Source organism: Neovison vison, chromosome 3 (assembly GCF_020171115.1).
Source record: "Neovison vison isolate M4711 chromosome 3, ASM_NN_V1, whole genome shotgun sequence".
Taxonomy (NCBI): domain Eukaryota; kingdom Metazoa; phylum Chordata; class Mammalia; order Carnivora; family Mustelidae; genus Neogale; species Neogale vison.
Window position 1 is genome coordinate 234,185,931 of NC_058093.1, and position 16,764 is coordinate 234,202,694.

General features: G+C 37.6%; 1 protein-coding gene across 3 annotated transcripts in view; it reads right to left on the reverse strand.

The window, feature by feature from the left end:
* Positions 1-1,676: 1,676 nt before the first annotated feature.
* Positions 1,677-16,764, reverse strand: part of IFT81 (intraflagellar transport 81) — a 145,187-nt gene continuing 130,099 nt past the window's right edge. For all 3 annotated transcript variants that reach the window (XM_044244299.1, XM_044244300.1, XM_044244301.1), the window contains exons 15-19: positions 15,999-16,085; positions 14,901-14,972; positions 14,732-14,817; positions 8,977-9,022; positions 1,677-2,389 (exon numbers count right to left, since the gene is read on the reverse strand). In XM_044244299.1, coding sequence (XP_044100234.1) covers positions 2,207-2,389; positions 8,977-9,022; positions 14,732-14,817; positions 14,901-14,972; positions 15,999-16,085 — 474 coding nt within the window. In that variant the 3' untranslated portion in view covers positions 1,677-2,206. The remainder of the gene's footprint in view (positions 2,390-8,976; positions 9,023-14,731; positions 14,818-14,900; positions 14,973-15,998; positions 16,086-16,764) is intronic.

The following is a 16,764-nucleotide window of genomic DNA, read 5'->3' on the forward strand; positions in this document are numbered from 1 at the left end:
TAATGTTCCAATCAAATCACAAAATGAGTGGAAAGTCACTGTATAAAACCCATTAAGATGCATTACTAAATGTCCAATGTTACATAAAAACTATAAATAACTTTGTACTTTAAGGTTTTTTTTTTTTTCAATTTGCTTTTCTTGAAGTAATAATGATGTTCTGCTTCAGTTAATAAAGTAATTTTGGAGCTGCCTAGTGTTTAATCCACATATTCCTTCTGTGTGGAATAAAGATGGCAAGCAATAATCAAATCAGAATTATAAGCATTCCTTGGAATATCTGTCATTAACGATTTTTAAAATTAAGAGAAGAGCAGCAAGAATAGTGAAGGCTAAAAAAATTAATCACCAAGCTTAATAATCTTAGAAGCTGACTTTCCCTACGGGAATAAAATGCTGTTTCATTTCTGTGAGGGACTTCTAGTCTTTTTCAAATACTTGCAAAGGAATTAATATTCTGGTTAAAGGAACATCACTTGCCACTGGCTTAAAAATAACAAGTCAGTAGCCAACACTGAACAAATACAACTACCTCAGTGTTCAAAAACTGATTTATTGAATTAAGAAAGGTTTGTTTCTACACTGAAACACAGCCTTCCCTCGTTTAGTATCTGGTGGATCTAGTTGTTGATCTAAAGGCACAAATAAGAATTCTGGTAGCTGATACTTGCCCAAATAAGAGGCTAAAGTAAGCTAAGAACCAGACTAAAACCACATAATAATAATAATATTAAAAGTCTTCTTTTTTTCTTGAAATTTATTAAAAGAAAGTTTTTTTCCACACTTTCTTGGTAAGTTCTTCTTTGCTCTGATGGAGCTAATCTTTTCTTGCCATAGCTTCTAGAGTTACCAATACTCTCCCTGTTGGTAAGTTTATCCAATTACCAAGGAAGAAGTTTTCAAACAAAAAGTAAGAGTAGAACACACTTGGAAACAAAAAGATCCAAAGCCATAATCAAGTTTGCATGTTTTGCATGGGGTAGAAACAACTTTCTTCACTGAAATGTTCTTTGCCTCTCACTGCCATCCCCAGGATAGCTACCGAGAATTATTAACCCAAGACGGACATGCTAATGATTTGAAATCTGAGTTCTTCAAATCTAAAGAGAAGACATTTTTTTTAAGGATTTTTTTTTTAAAATTTTTGAGAGAGAGAGAAAGAGAAAGCAAGGACAGGGTAGAGGAGTGGACAGAGAGGAAGTTCCAAGAAGACTGTGCTGAGCGTCTGATGCAGGACTTGATCTCAGGACCCTGAGATCATGACCTGAGCTGAAACCAAGAGTCAGATACTTAATCAACTGCACCATCTAGACACCCTTAAAGGAAGACATTTTAAAAAGTATAATGAAACTGAAATGAAGTACAAGGTAGCATATGAATTTAGTATCTTTCTTTAAGGAAGAATAAAAGAAATCTTCAAGTACCTGGTCCAAATGAAGCAGAAATCAGAAGCACTTTGGATGCTTGAATTTCACTTGGAATTCTACTGTAGCTTTTTACCACATGATAATTTCTATATTCTATGACTACTTTTTATATTTAAAATAAAAGTCCTCAATACCTAAATACTATATTAGGTTTTGGGTGAAAATAAGTGATAATCCTTAAATTTAATATACATGAATAGTTAAAAAAATAATTTGACACAGCTATATAATTAAAAAATAGTCATGATATATACATACATCAAGTTTTATTTGCCTTTAATTCAGACAGAACAAATATGTTATTCAAAATAGCAAATTTTCTTGAATTTTACAGAAGAGAAACTGAATTGAAACTGTAGGAATTGCTGAACTTCAGATAAATGTTTCTTCAAAACAAGAGATATTAGTTCCTAAAAGATTCCTCTAAAGTTAAAAAAAAGATTAAGAACATTAAGCCATCGGGTTATTACATTTTTAAAAAATTACATGCTTAATGGACATACGTTTACATTTACAGAGAGTAAATTTAGTCTCCTGTCTCATAAAACTCCTAAGACACCACTAATCTCTAAACTAAGCAAAACAATAAAAGCCATTTTTCATATTAAAAAACTTTAAAACCTAAATCTACCTTAACATTACCTTCCAAGGAAACTTAATAGGAATGGTTAACCTGAAAACAAAATGTTGTACAAATCACTTTCCAGAAAGAAATAAATTACGGGACTATGCTTATATCTAGTAGTATCAACTAAAACCCCACATGATGGCACACAGATTCAGAGTACCAGCCGGTCTTCCCCGCCCTCCTGAATTACCTGACCCATGGGGGTTTGGCTTTGTTGTTTCAGAAAGCACTGTTTCTTACATTCCATCAACTGTTCAAAATCACGCCACATTTTTGCTTGTTTCATATTCGGACCATGACTTTCTCGTACAGCTTTTTGTTTTTCTCGGAGTTTCTACCATAAAAAAAAAAATCAAGAATGATTAGATCTCAGTTGCAGGAATTTACTTCTATTGCTATCATCAGAAGAACATGGTCTGCTTTTTGTACATCTGATGAGTAACAGTGAACTAAACCAGTTCTTCTGAGATGTATGAAAGCTAAGATGATAAAAGTTAAATTGATGAAAGATGCAGGAAGCTTGAAGTTAAAAAGAATAGAAAAATATAAAAGAAAGGGAAGGGAAAATAAAGGGAATCAGGAAAATGGAACAGTATCATGGTATGGGAAAAAGAATGCAGATTTTGCAGTCAGAAGACTTTTGTTTCAAACGTGGCTTTGTCATGAGCTGTAAGAATTTCTCTGGACCTCACTTCTCTCAATTGTCAATGAAGGGTAATTAAAGGGGATAATTATATAAAATTATCTGCCTTATAAGATTATTGTAATTATTTTAAAAGATTTTATTTATTTATTTGAGAGAGAGAACATGAGCAAGAGAGTGAGAGAAAGCATGAGCAGGGGGGTAAGACAGAGGGAAAAGCAGACTCCCTGCTGAGTGGGGCGCCTGACTCAGGGCTCCATCCCAGGACCCAGGGATCATAACCTGAGCTGAAGGCAGTTGCTTAACTGACTGAGCCACCCAGGGGCCCCATAGGTTATTTTTTCACACGACATAACAGATCTGGAAATACTTGATAAACTACCATATGTTATATATTGTTATTATTATTAAATAGCATATTCTTTTCTGAATCTGTGTGTGTACTATGTGCACCCAAATAAATAAAATTATATGCATATATTCTTCAGGAAGACGGTTTTGTGATTTTTTAAAAAAGTACACTATTAAATAAGCCATATCCTTATCAGAGTTGTTTTTATTTTTATTTATTTTTAAGTAGGCTCCATGCCCAGCGTAAGGCTTGAACTCACAATCCTGAGATCCAGAGTCTCATGCTCTACCAACCAAGTCAGCCAGGTGCCCCCAGAATTACTTTTGTTACTAATAACCTACGTGATTCCATCTGTCAAAACTGTTCTACTCACAGACTCTAAAATTATAAACAGGAATAAGAAAATGTTTTATTGAATTATAAAAATATACTTTGGTCCTGTATTAGGGCAAATTCAGAAAGGGTGACTGAAAAGAGGCATAGCAGAGAGTCAGAGACAATGAGAGGAAGGAAGAAAGAGGGAAAGGAAGGCAGGCAGGTAGTCAGGGGAAAACAAAGATGATGAGAGTACACACATCAGGAAACACAGTGTGACAGAAATGTACACAGTAACATTGAGTGTGAGAAATCACCAAGGACAGAAAAATAAGCAAAGACACGGAAGCAGGTCACACAGAAATGTCCCCATCCTTTCCTCTATTGAATACGGTTCATCTAATAGTTGATCTAAGGACACAGATGAGAAGTCTCGTCCTTGGTACTTGCCCAAATAATAGGCTAAACTAAGCTTAGGACCGGATTCAAAACTGCCCTCCTCAGCCATGGCTAATGAAAGCAAAGTTAACAATAAACAGCAACAGGAAACAAAGCAGAATTAAGAAAATACGGGTGCCTGGGTGGCTCAGTTGGTTAAGCCTCTGCCTTTGGCTCAGGTCATGATCTCAGGGTCCTGGGATCGACTCCAGCATTGGGCTCTCTGCTCAGTGGGGAGCCTGCTCCCCCCCCCCCCCCCCCGCGCTCCCCATCCCCCCACTCCCTGTCTCTGCCTGCCTCTCTGCCTACTTGTGATCTCTGTCAAATAAATAAATAAAATCTTAAAAAAAAAATAGAATTTAGGGGTGACTGGGTGGCTCAGTCAGTTAAGTGCTTGCCTTCAGCCCAGGTCATGATCCCAGGGTCCTACTGATTGAGCCTCCATGTAGGGGCTCCCTGCTTATCAGGGATTCTGCTTCCACCCCTTCCCCTTGCTTGTGCTTGTGCCCAGGCTTTCTTTCTCTCAAAAACAAATAAAATATTAAACAAAAAGAAAATAGAATTTAAATGTAAGTAGCAAAGTTTTGACACAATACCTGGAATGCAAATACATCTATTTAACTCTGTGTTACAAAAAAAAAAGAGTAAGAAAGGCAAACCAAGAAACAAACTCTGAACTGTAATGAACAAACTGGTGGTTACCAGAAGGGAGGGGGGTGGGAGGATGGGCTGAATAGTTGACAGGGAGTGAGGAGGGCACTTGTGAAGAGCACGGGGTGTTGTATGGAAGTGCTGAATCACTACTGTCCACCTGAAACTAATATTACTCCGTATGTTAACTAACTGGAATTTAAACAAAAACTTAAAAACAGGGACGCCTGGGTGGCTCAGTTGGTTAAGCATCTGCCTTCAGCTCAGGTCATGATCCCAGGATTCTGGGAGCATTGGGCTCCCTGCTCAGTGGGAAGCCTGCTTCTCCCTCTTCCTCTCTCGTTTTTCACTGCTTGTGCTCCCTCTCTTGCTGTGTCTCTGTCAGATAAGTAAAATCTTTTTTTTTTTTTTTTTAAAGATTTATTTGTTTATTTGACAGAACTCACAAGGAGGCAGAGAGGCAGGCAGAGAGAGGAGGAAGCAGGCTCCCAGGACCCTGGGATCATGACCTGAGCCGAAGGCAGAGGCTTTAACCCACTGAGCCACCCAGGAGCCCCAGATAAGTAAAATCTTAAAAAAAAAAACAAAAAACCTTAAAAATAAATTATCTTAAAACAAACATTTTTATCTTCATGAACTAAAACAAAAGTAGTAAGACAGATCCAGAATTTTAAGAGTTCTTAGAATGATTTTAAGATTAAGGTACTATTTAACTATAAATTTTCTTATATTACTGGAATAATTTCCTTGTCAAAAATCCTAACAACCTATAAGTTATTTAAAGAAACTGAAGACTGCATGTGGGCACTGTCTGTGTCAGCAATATTGAATTTAATGTGCTTCATAACCGTGTGTGTTTGAAAGCTTTAACTTTTTGAATACAACTGCCTTAGTATAGAATTTATTTTTAATGTTACTGTGACTTGATACCGATTTGTTTTGTTGATAGTTACAATGTAGAAGAATACTTGTCACAGATTTCAGGGTTCTTTAAAGGGGAGGTGATATAGTGGGGGTGAGGGGAGTTACAACTTTCAGCACAGTATTCCACAGTACTTAGTAAAGCAAATTCTAGTGTATGGTAGTGTGAACTGCAGCACTATAGGTTGGTTTAATTCCAGAAAGCAGGTTGGCCTGAGGAGGTCTATGGATGTCCAGTCTAGCTGGTTTGGAAGACTTAGACCATCATCACTTTTAAAGGCTAGGTTTGGTGTTTTCCTTAAAAATTTAGATCTACTCTATCTCACTGGTATGTGGAATTAAAAAAAACAGTGGATCATAGGGGAAGAGAGGAAAAAACAAAATATGAAACCAGAGAGGGAGACAAACCATAAGAGACTCCCCTCCCCTGCCCCGCCCCGGCCAAGAGACTCATAATCATGGGAAACAAACTGAGGGTTGCTGGAGGGGAGGGGGAGGGGGATGGGGTAACTGGGTGTTAAACATTAAGGAGGGCATGTGATATAACGAGCACTGAGTGTTATATAAGACTGATGAGTCACTGACCTCCACCTCTGAAACCAATAATACACTATATGTTAATTGCTTTTAATTATTTATTTTTTTAAAAAAGATTTTGTTTATTTATTTGACAGACAGAGATTACATGTAGGCAGAGAGGCAGGCAGAGAGAGAGGAGGAACCAGGTTCCCTACTGAGCAGAGAGCCCGATGTGGGGCTCGATCCCAGGACCCCAAGATCCATGACCTGAGCCGAAGGTAGAGGCTTAACCCACTGAGCCACCCAGGCACCCCAATTGCTTTTAATTTTAAAAAATGAAAAAAAAAAATGAAAGAGCATTTGGAAAGAAAAAAAATTAGATCTACTCTAGGAATGAGAGGAACTTTGTCTCTTAAATGATACAGACTGACGATTGGGAGATGAGCTGATCAATGTTTCCTTTTGCTGAAATATATTTGTTAGAGTGCTGCTACCTTTTTGCAAAGACCCTGCAATAAAACACCACCCTGGAAGGTGAAAGAATAATCTTTATTTAGCCTTAGCAACTACATTTGAGTCTTTAAAAGGATTCAGATTTGATAAATATTTCTCTACACAAAGCATCTATCCACGTACTTTTCAAAATAAAATAGAGAAATGTTTTCATATGAAAAAATACATTACCTAACATATGAAATGTTTAGAGGAAAGCAAATTACTGACAATCATACTAAATCCTAAAACCCAAAAATCTCTATGAATGCTTACAACTTGATTCAAATGTGTGTTTTCAAGCATGAACTTATTTCTTTTTCTCCTTTTGAGTATGGCATGTCATCCCATTAAGGGAAGAGGGTGCACAGAACACACAATTTCTCTACTAGAATGGAGGAAATCAGCTTTAAGGTTTCCTTTCATTTTTTTTAAGATTTTACTTATTTATTTATTTATTGACTTACTTACTTGAGAGAGAGTAAGGGACAGAGAGCACAGGGAAGGGGAAGGGTGGCGGGAGGGGGGAGGAGTAGGCTCTCTGCTGAGCAGGGAGCCCAATGTGGGACTTGATCCCAGTACCCTGGGATCATGACCTGACCTGAAGGCAGATACTTAACTGACTGGTCATGAGTGTAATTACTGAAGTTGGGTGATGTTTACACATGAATTCATTACATTATTTACTTATATAAGCTTGAAATTTTCTATACTAAATGTCTTTATATATTATTTAGTTTTTAAGAGTCTTTTTCAAAACACTTTATGAAAGCGTACTTAATAATGATGCCATTGTTGGGCACCTGCTCAGCAGGGAGTCTGCTTCTCCCCCTCCATCTCCCCCTGCTCATATTCTCTCACTCACTCTCTCAAAAAAGTAAATAAAATCTTTGAAAAAAAAAGTCATGCCATTGTTTTCCATACCATTTTTTCCCTGAGGTTTAACTTTAGAATATTACTTACAGGTTTATGGGAGCTATTAGAGCACGTATGTAAAAGCATACATACATACATGTATGTTCTTAATAATAATTCAAATTAGAAAATGTAAATAAAGGGGCTCTTGGGTGGCGCAGTTGGTTGAGCAACTGATTCCTAGTTTTGCTCAGGCTGTGATCTCAGGGTCATGTGATTGAGCCCCACATCAGGCTCTGTACTCAGCATAGAGTCTGTTTTAAGATTCTTTCTCCCTCTCTCGTTGTGCCTCCCCCACAAAAAAATAAAACTTAAAAAAAAAAAAAAAAAGGAGGAGTGTCTGCATGGTTGGTTGGGCACCCAGCTGTTGATTTCAGCTCAAGTTGTGATCTCAGGGTTATGAGCTTCAGCCCCACATTGGGCTCCATGCTGAATGTGGAGCAGGCTTAAAATTCTCTCTCTCTCTCCCTCTCCCTCTGCCCCTTCCCCCCATTTGCACTCTCTCTCAAAAAACATTTTTTTAAAAAGATTTTATTTATTTATTTGATGGACAGAGATCACAAGTAGGCAGAGATGCAGGCAGAGAGAGAGAGGAGGAAACAGGCTCCCCGCTGAGCAGAGAGCCTGATGTGGGGCTCGATCCCAGGACCCTGGGATCATGACCTGAGCTGAAGGCAGAGGCTTTAACCCACTGAGCCACTCAGGAGCCCCTCAAAAAACATTTTTTAAAAAAGAAAATATAGGGTGCCTGGGTGGCTCAGTGTGTTAAAGCCTCTGCCTTCAGCTCAGGTCATGATCCCAGCGTCCTGGGATCAAGCCCCGCATCGGGCTCTCTCCTCAGCGGGGAGCCTGCTTCCTCCTCTCTCTCTGCCTGTCTCTCTGCCTACTTGTGTTCTCTATCAAATAAATAAATAAAAATAAAAATCTTTAAAAAAAATTAAAAAAAAATAAAAAAGAAAATGTAAATAAGGACATTAGCCCTGAGTTGTTGATAAATACAGATCTTTAAAAAAAAAAAAATGACAGAACTGGTGTCTTTAAAATGACTGTCCAAATGTGTTGCTTTATGAAGCCAATTAAAATAATCAGTGAATTGGGTCACTGAAGCCCTGATGGTCAAGGCCTTTACTATCTACCACCTCTTCTACTAGGAATGGCTCAGAGAACTGAGAAAATAAGATTAATCACATAAGCATATGCCTGCTTTCATAAGACTGGCAGGGAAGGAGCTAAAAATGAAAAGGAAGGTTTTTTGATTATTTGTGTTAAATGAATCAGTGCTTGTAAAGGTCATGGAACAGTGTCCAGTTCATAGTAATGAGTTTTGTGTTTATTAAATAAATGAACTTATACTTATCTAATAAAGAGATACCTGAGAATTATCTGAAAACTTGTAGTTCATTAAATGTGGCAGTTTTGTTTCTTATTCAGAAACTTCTCATAAACTCCTCCCTAAACAAAACTAGATTTTTCTCCAAAAATCCACATCCCTTCACTTTTATATGCACACACACATAAATTTCTAAAGAAGAGTCTTCATCTTTGCAAGAGATTAAGATCTACTTTCCCTTTGAAAACTGTACTATAACCCTTTGAAAAGAATGACAAGGTCAAAACCACATACTGAAAGCCTGAATTAGACACAATTAAAAACAAATAAATAATGCGTTCTTACCTTTCCAAGGTTTTCCTGTTCAGCAATATTTTTTGTATACTGCTCCCTAGGGGATAAACATAATGATTTAGTTTCAATTTACCTCAGTTGATTTGATCATACAACTAAATTATAAATTAACTTATCAATCTAAATATATTAGACAATATAGATAGTTTAGAGTACTGGAATCAGAATGAAGATCATTACACTCTCTTTCCCCATCTTTAGTCAGTTCTTCTAGTAAACAGTAATTTATGGGGAAAACCCCACAAACCACTGCATAAGAAATTAAGAGAACTAAAATGTTAAGTACTATTTCTGGTTAATTTACACTTAAAACAATGGTAACACATTCTTGCTTAAGCCACATTTTTTTTTTTTAGATTTTATTTATTTTATTTGACAGAGAGAGATCACAAGCAGGCAGAGAGGCAGGCAGAGAGAGAGGAGGAAGCAGGCTCCCTGCTGAGCAGAGAGCCCGATGCGGGACTCGATCCCAGGACCCTGAGATCATGACCTGAGCCGAAGGCAGTGGCTTAACCCACTGAGCCACCCAGGAGCCCTTAAGCCACATTTTTAAAAATTATTTTTTAAAGTTTTAATTTATTTAGGTAATCTCATCACCCCATGTGGGGCTCAAACTCACAACTCAGAGATTAAGAGTTGCATGCTTTTCTGAGTATGCCAGCCAGGCACCCTAGTCACACTTTATTTTTGAAGAGGTTTGTAGAAAGGAGAAAGGATAAACATTTTTTTTTAAAGATTTTATTTATTTATTTGACAGAGATCACAAGCAGGCAGAGAGAGAGAGGAGGAAGCAGGCTCCCCACTGAGCAGAGAGCCCAATGTGGGGCTCGATCCCAGGACCCTGGGATCATGACCTGAGCTGAAGGCAGAGGGTTTAACCCACTGAGTCACCCAGGCACCCCAGAAAGGATAAACATTTTAAATAAACATTAAATAACATATAATCCTTCAATGTTACTTCTAGGCAGTCATCCTAAAGAAAAACTCTCAGAACTTTAGATAAATGTAAAGACTGACTATTTACTTCACCATTGCTTTTAATAGTGAAGATCTGCAAACAAAGTTAGATGTCAGTAGATGGGGAAATATTTAAATAAATTATGGCACATCCATTCAAAGGAATAATACAGAGTTATAAAAAGGAGGGAGTAGATCTATAAATACTGAAATAGAATTAAAAAATTTTTTTAAAGATTTTTATTTATTTATTTGACAGATAGATCACAAGTAGGCAGAGAGGCAAGAAGAGAGAGAGGAGGAAGCAGGTTCCCTGCTGAGCAGAAAGCCTGACTTGGGGCTCGATCCCAGGACCCTGGGATCAGGGCCCGAGCCGAAGACAGAGGCTTTAACCCACTGAGCCACCCAGGCACCCTGAAATAGAATTTTAGACATATAATTAAGAGGAAAAACTGTATATGTAGTTTAACTTGATTTTTGTAGGCATACACACATAATTTTCCCATGCACTTGTTAACACACGCACATGCAAATGCATGGGAAAAGAATATGGAGTAATTATACACCAAAATATTTTTATTTATTTTTATTTTAAAAAATATTTTATTTACTTGAGAGAGATACAGCGTGCATGTGGGGGTAGGAGCAGACAGAGAGGGACAAGCAGACTCTCTGCTGAGCATGAAGCCCTGTATGGGGCTCGATCTCACAACCCTGAGATCATGACCTAAGCCAAAATCAAGAGTTGGACGCTCAACTGACTGAAACACCCAGGTACCCCTACATGAAAATATTAACAACAGGCATTTCTGAGGCATGGAATGTGGGCAACATTCAGTTTTTGTGTACTATGCTTCATAATGGTTACTATTGTATTTATAAGCATTTATTTCATAAACTAAAAAACCTGTAATTTTCAAATAAAAATTAAAAAAACAAAGAACATTGCACTGTTTTTAAACAAAAGTATAATTATAAACATATATTACATTTTATGATTTAAAAATTTTTTTAAGTAGTCTCCACACACAATGTAGGGCTGAAACCCATAACTCCAAGATCAAGACTCATGCACTCTACCAACTGAGCAGGCCAGGTGCCCCAAAAGTATAATTATATTGTAATACTCCACAAATCAAAAAGTGATATATAAAGTGTTAAGGACAAAGATCGAAACATGAGGACAAAGGAACCAATGACAAAGAAGATAAAAGAGACTTCAGACCTCAAATCTAGACAGAAAAAGACAGTGTTTCTGTATAAAGCTACATTGTAGTAAGAAAGAAGTTAAATAACACATAACTGGAAATCTAAGAACTCATAAACCACAAAGAGAAATTCCAGCAGCTTAAATGAAGATCTGCATTCATGCAAAAAGAAAGGTAAATGTGACTAGACTGAAGCAATGTGGGAATCAAAAGTACTCCTAGTCCTTGGGATGCCTGAGTGGGTCAGTTGATTAGGCGCCTGACTCTTGGTTTTGGCTGAAGTCATTACCTCGGGGTCCTGGGATCCAGCACTGCAAGGGGCCCCGTGCTCAGTGTGGAGTCTGCTTGAGACTTTCTCTCCCTCTCCCCCTCTCCCTGTCCCCACTCTCTTTCATATAAATCAATAAATATTAAAAAAAATACTCAAAGTCCTTACAGAGCTGAATTAAAGGCAGAATTTGGACATGGAAATGAGGGTGGAAGAGAATAAACACAATCTTGATGAAACTTTGACTTTAAAATTTATGAGACACTAAGTCAACCTGTTCAACTTTCTAGCTCTAGTGAAAAATAGCTAGGAGAATATAAATGATATATTCTTTAAAAAAAAAACCACTGAATTGTTAAGTTCAGATAGATGTATGTATGTATGTATTGGTGGGGGGTGGGGAAGAGAGACTCTTAAGCAGGCTACTGGGGCTTGATCTCACAATCCTGAGATCAAAATCAAAAATCCAAAATCAAGAGTCGGCGGCTTAACTAACTGAGCAACCCAGACACCCCAAGTTTGGATAGCTTTAAATAATTCATTTATTACCCTAGAACTGAGAAATGTCCAAACTGTTTTAAAATTTCCATCTATATCTATTGGGTTTTCAATTTTTTTTAGTATATGTGCTGCCGAAGCGAGCACTTCAATTTTTTTTTAAAGATTTTATTTATTTATTTGAGAGAGAGAGACAGTGAGAGAGAACATGAGCGAGGAGAAGGTCAGAGGGAGAAGTGGACTCCCCATGAAGCTGGGAGCCCGATGTGGGACTCGATCCCGGGACTCTAGGATCATGACCTGAGCCGAAGGCAGTCGTCCAACCAACTGAGCCACCCAGGCGCCCCTCTATTGGGTTTTTAAAAAAGATTTTTATTTGACAGACAGATCACAAGTAGGCAGAAAGGCAGGCAGAAAGGGTGGGGGAAAGCAGGCTCCCTGCTGAGCAGAGAGCCTGATGTGGGGCTTGATCTCAGGACCCCGAGATCATGACCTGAGCAGAAGGCAGAGGCTTAACCCACTGAGCTACCCAGGCGCCCTAGAATTTCCATCTGTATTTAATCAAGACATCTTAAGGCTCATGTTCTTTTATCATATAACGCTAATGTGTAATTTTAAATTTGATGAATTCATTCAAGAAATAATTACGGAGCACCTGTTATGTACCAAGCATGCCCTGAGGTTTCAGGAAGAAACAAGACAGACTTTGTCCTCCAGGATTTCATACTATATAATTTCCAAAACACTGTTACATGCATTATATTTAACTTGATCTTCGGTGGTATAAATTGTTTTCCTTATTTTATAGGTGAAGAAATGATTTGCCCAAGGTCACAAAACTCAGAACTGGAAAAAACAGGCTAGAAAGACATTTTATGAATCCCTTTTTAGTACTTCAAAATAAAACATCCTGCCTCTTTAAATAAAAATTTGCAATCTTTCAAAGTCATGCTAATTCCTTAGACCATTAGTCTTACTCGAAAGTATCATAAAAGTAGAAAATGGAATAATAATAAAAATATTGTGTCTATAATAATAATAATAATATTTTAAATACATATCAATGAATTTAGAGTACAATTAACTCCATTTTATTCATAATATTCCTAGGTACCACTCTAGCCAGGGAAAAACATTTTTTCTATAGGAAAACAAAGGAATGGTAAAGGTTTATGATGATTTTTAAAATGATGTATCTGGCCAGAAAACCAATAGTTCAGGGGCAATATTACCTTATTTACTACTTATACTGTAACTTCGGAAAAAATGGAAATTAATTTCTACAACTTTTTTTTAAAGGATAAATGTAATTTCTCACATTTGTAAAATATTACCACTGACCATACAGATTTATTTGAGCAAAGGTTATATTCAATGAAAGAATGTCAATAAGTACATTTAATATGCTTAATATGTCAGAGTATTAGAAGAAAAATTATTCTATTTATAGGACATGTTCAGTCTGGCTTGCATTCCAGTGTATTATATATTTAAAAAATTAGAATCTGCAACATTCCATTTATTAGATTTCCTTTTTTGTAATATTAATGTAAATGCCACTAAAAATCTCAAGTACAATCTAGAATAAATGTGAATCTTTATTTTGAGCTCTTGCTGGATGGTAAAAGTGAGACATCTGAATTGTGGTAAGGGGCAAAGAAAGTTTATCTTATTCAATTACTGCATTTTGTCACAGCTAGCAATTCAAACATAAATGCATTTTTTTTCAGGCAGCATTTGATTTATTACCATATGCTGTAAGCTTGGATTACCAAAAAAATCACCATATAAGGACTGGTGGTATTTACACACCCTTCCTTGTTTTGAAGGCTGGCACACTGCAAACACACAGCTTCTAGCTGAAACACACTCACACATGACACAATGAGCAGGCAGATGACTAGAGTCCAGGCCATGTGGGACTTTAAAAATAGACCAATCTTAGTGCTTATATAAAAGGAACCATGAAATTATATGTATTCCTGGGGAGGGGAGAATGGGGAGTTACTGTTTAATGATTATAGGAGTTTCTGATCGGAGTGAGAAAAAAAGGGTTGGTATTATATATATACTAGTGATTGCTGCACAACATTGTGAAGGTAATCAATGCAACTGAATTATACACTTAAAACTGGTAAAAATGGCAAATTTTATGTTATATGAGGTTTTTATGCCATGATTAAAAAAAAATAAGCAAGCCAGCAAGAAAATTATGTGTATTTCTACTTAGTTAGTAGGGCCGGACTATCTGGAAGATGTTTAACAAGATTTAATCCTAAGCAATATCTTAGTATCTGCTTATTTAAGTACTTGCGATCTTAGTAGCTTAGCAACTGCATCTTGTTTATAAAACTTCTAAAGGTGACAGCCATAAAACAACGAAATCTTGCCATTGGTAACAACATAGATGGAGGTGGAGAGTATAACACTAAGTGAAATAAGCCAGTCAGAGAAAGACAAATATCATTTGATTTCACTCATAGGTGGAATTTAAGAAACAAATGAACAAAGGGAAAAAAAGAGAGAGAGAGAGAGAAACCAAGAAACAGACTCTTAACTATAAAGAACACACGGACGGTTACCATAGGGGAAGCACGTGGCGGGATGGGTGAACTAGGTAATGGGGATTAAGAGTACACCTATCATGACGAGCACTGAGTAATGTATAGAATTGCTGAATCACTGGATTGTATACCTGAAACTAAACGAACACTGTATATTAACTATTCCAGAATTTAAATAAAAAATTTGTAAAAAAATCTTCTATAGGGGAAAACATGAAGTAACTCAATAGAGAAACAACAAAATTACTTGCCTAATTGCCTTTCTTTTTTCTTGCTGATCAGAAGAGACATAGGCCTTCATCTCATCGGTAGCTCGACGAAGCTGTATTTCTAGGTTCTAAGTGGAAAGACCAAGTTTTTGGTTAAGTCCTTGATACAGAAAGATCTCAGAAAGTTTCTGGTCCATCTTCTTTGTTTTACCTTAATCATACAATTTGTGTAATGGTATTTACTTTCTTCTTGAAGACATTCTTCACGGAGTCCCCTGACCTCCTGCAATATATAATTTTAAATGGACAACATTATTGAAAGAATAATAATCAAACACAGAGAGGATAACTTTAAATGTACAACAAAACACCATCAGTGTAATTTCTTCGTGATTACAACTTTGTTTACCATAACAGACTAGATTGCAATCTTTTCTAGAGACTATTCATATCACTCTGAAACCTACAGATTCAGTTATTCACTTATTAAGTACCTTCTGCGTGCCCAACTCTGTGCTAGGTGCTGGGGACACAGCAGTGAACAAGACTACAGATTCCTGCTCTCATTCAAATAGAGAAAACAGACATAAACAAGGAGACTGGTAATGAAGGCAGTTTCAGATGGGTATAAATACTATGAAGAAAAGTCAGCAGTAGAAAGTGACAGGGTGGCCAAATGGGCAACATCAGAAAGGGTGATCAGAGAAGACCTCTAGGAGGAAGTAACGTTTAGGCTACCAGATGATAAAAGGGGGAGATTCAAGGCAAAGAGTTGGAAGCAGAGTGTCCCAGAGGGAGAAGAGCACAAACAAAAGCCAGGAGGTGAAAACAAGCTTGGCCTGTTTGATGTGCAAGAAGGTGGCCAGCATGGCTGCGGCCCCGTGGATGAGGAGCAGAGCACATGGACATGAAGTTTAAGAGGCAGGTGGGCTTTGCAGACCATAGTTTGGAAGTTGGATTTTAAGTGCAATGGGAAGACAGTGAAGGGTGGCCTAAGTTTTCTAGAGGTTTCTTTGGTTCTCTATGGAGGAAAAAACCTCAGGAAGGGGAGGGTGGAGGTGGGAGAGCAGGTCTGGGTTATTGTGGGAATCCAGGAGCTGCATGATGAGGGCCTGGACTTTGGTGGGTGTGATCCAGAGAATTCAGTATGTAAATATCGAGTCTGAAGAAATAAAAGATCTCTTGAGCTTAGGAGACTGGCTCAAGGGATGAGGGTCCAGATTTGGGAAACTTTTGATGTTGATGTAATGAAAACATTCATGCAGAGGCAGTTTATGCTAAATTGTCAAAATAAAAACCATCTTCTTACCTGTTCTAATTTGGATCGATTGCTTTCGAGGCCTGCTGCACAGCTATCATACTGGGATTTCTTTTCATCACACTCCTGGGTTAGTTCCTAGTATGAAAGGATAAATGGCTGAATAAGTGAAAAACAATGGCCGAAAATGCGGCTCTGAAACAATGCATGCCCTTGTCGGTCTTGAAACTTAACTCCAAGCTTCTTGGCATACTTAAGAGTTATTTATACAACGATCAGACATTTGAGAATTATGACAGATGAAGGTGCTGATAAAAATAATAGCTACCATGTATTGAGCTGTGTGCCAGGCTCTTTATTAGGAGCTGGGGATATAATGGTGAGCAAAACAGCCAAAATCCTTCCCCTAAAGTATGTTCAGACAAGTAAACAACTGTGATGGGCAAATGTTAAGTGTTATAGGAGAACATGGGGCTCTCACAGGCCCTACCTCAGGCTTGGAGATCGGCAGGGACAGAGGAACTGATATTTAAGGTTAGGGATGAAGGGTTAGTACAAGAGTTAGGGAGAAGGTGAACAAGGGAGGAGAATGTTCAGGAAAAAAGAACACAATGTATGAAGTCTTGGGAGGCAGAAAGAAGAAGAATTTAGGATGAACAAGTGTTTATTATACTGGAGTATGTCTGGGAAGTGGGAGAAGACATTCAAGTCTTCGGCAGGGGCTGGGTCAGAAATTTGGAAACCACGGTAGGGCTTCTGAGCTTTACCTTTGGTAATAATTCAATCTCACCACTACCCCCTGAGGTGGGTATTAATA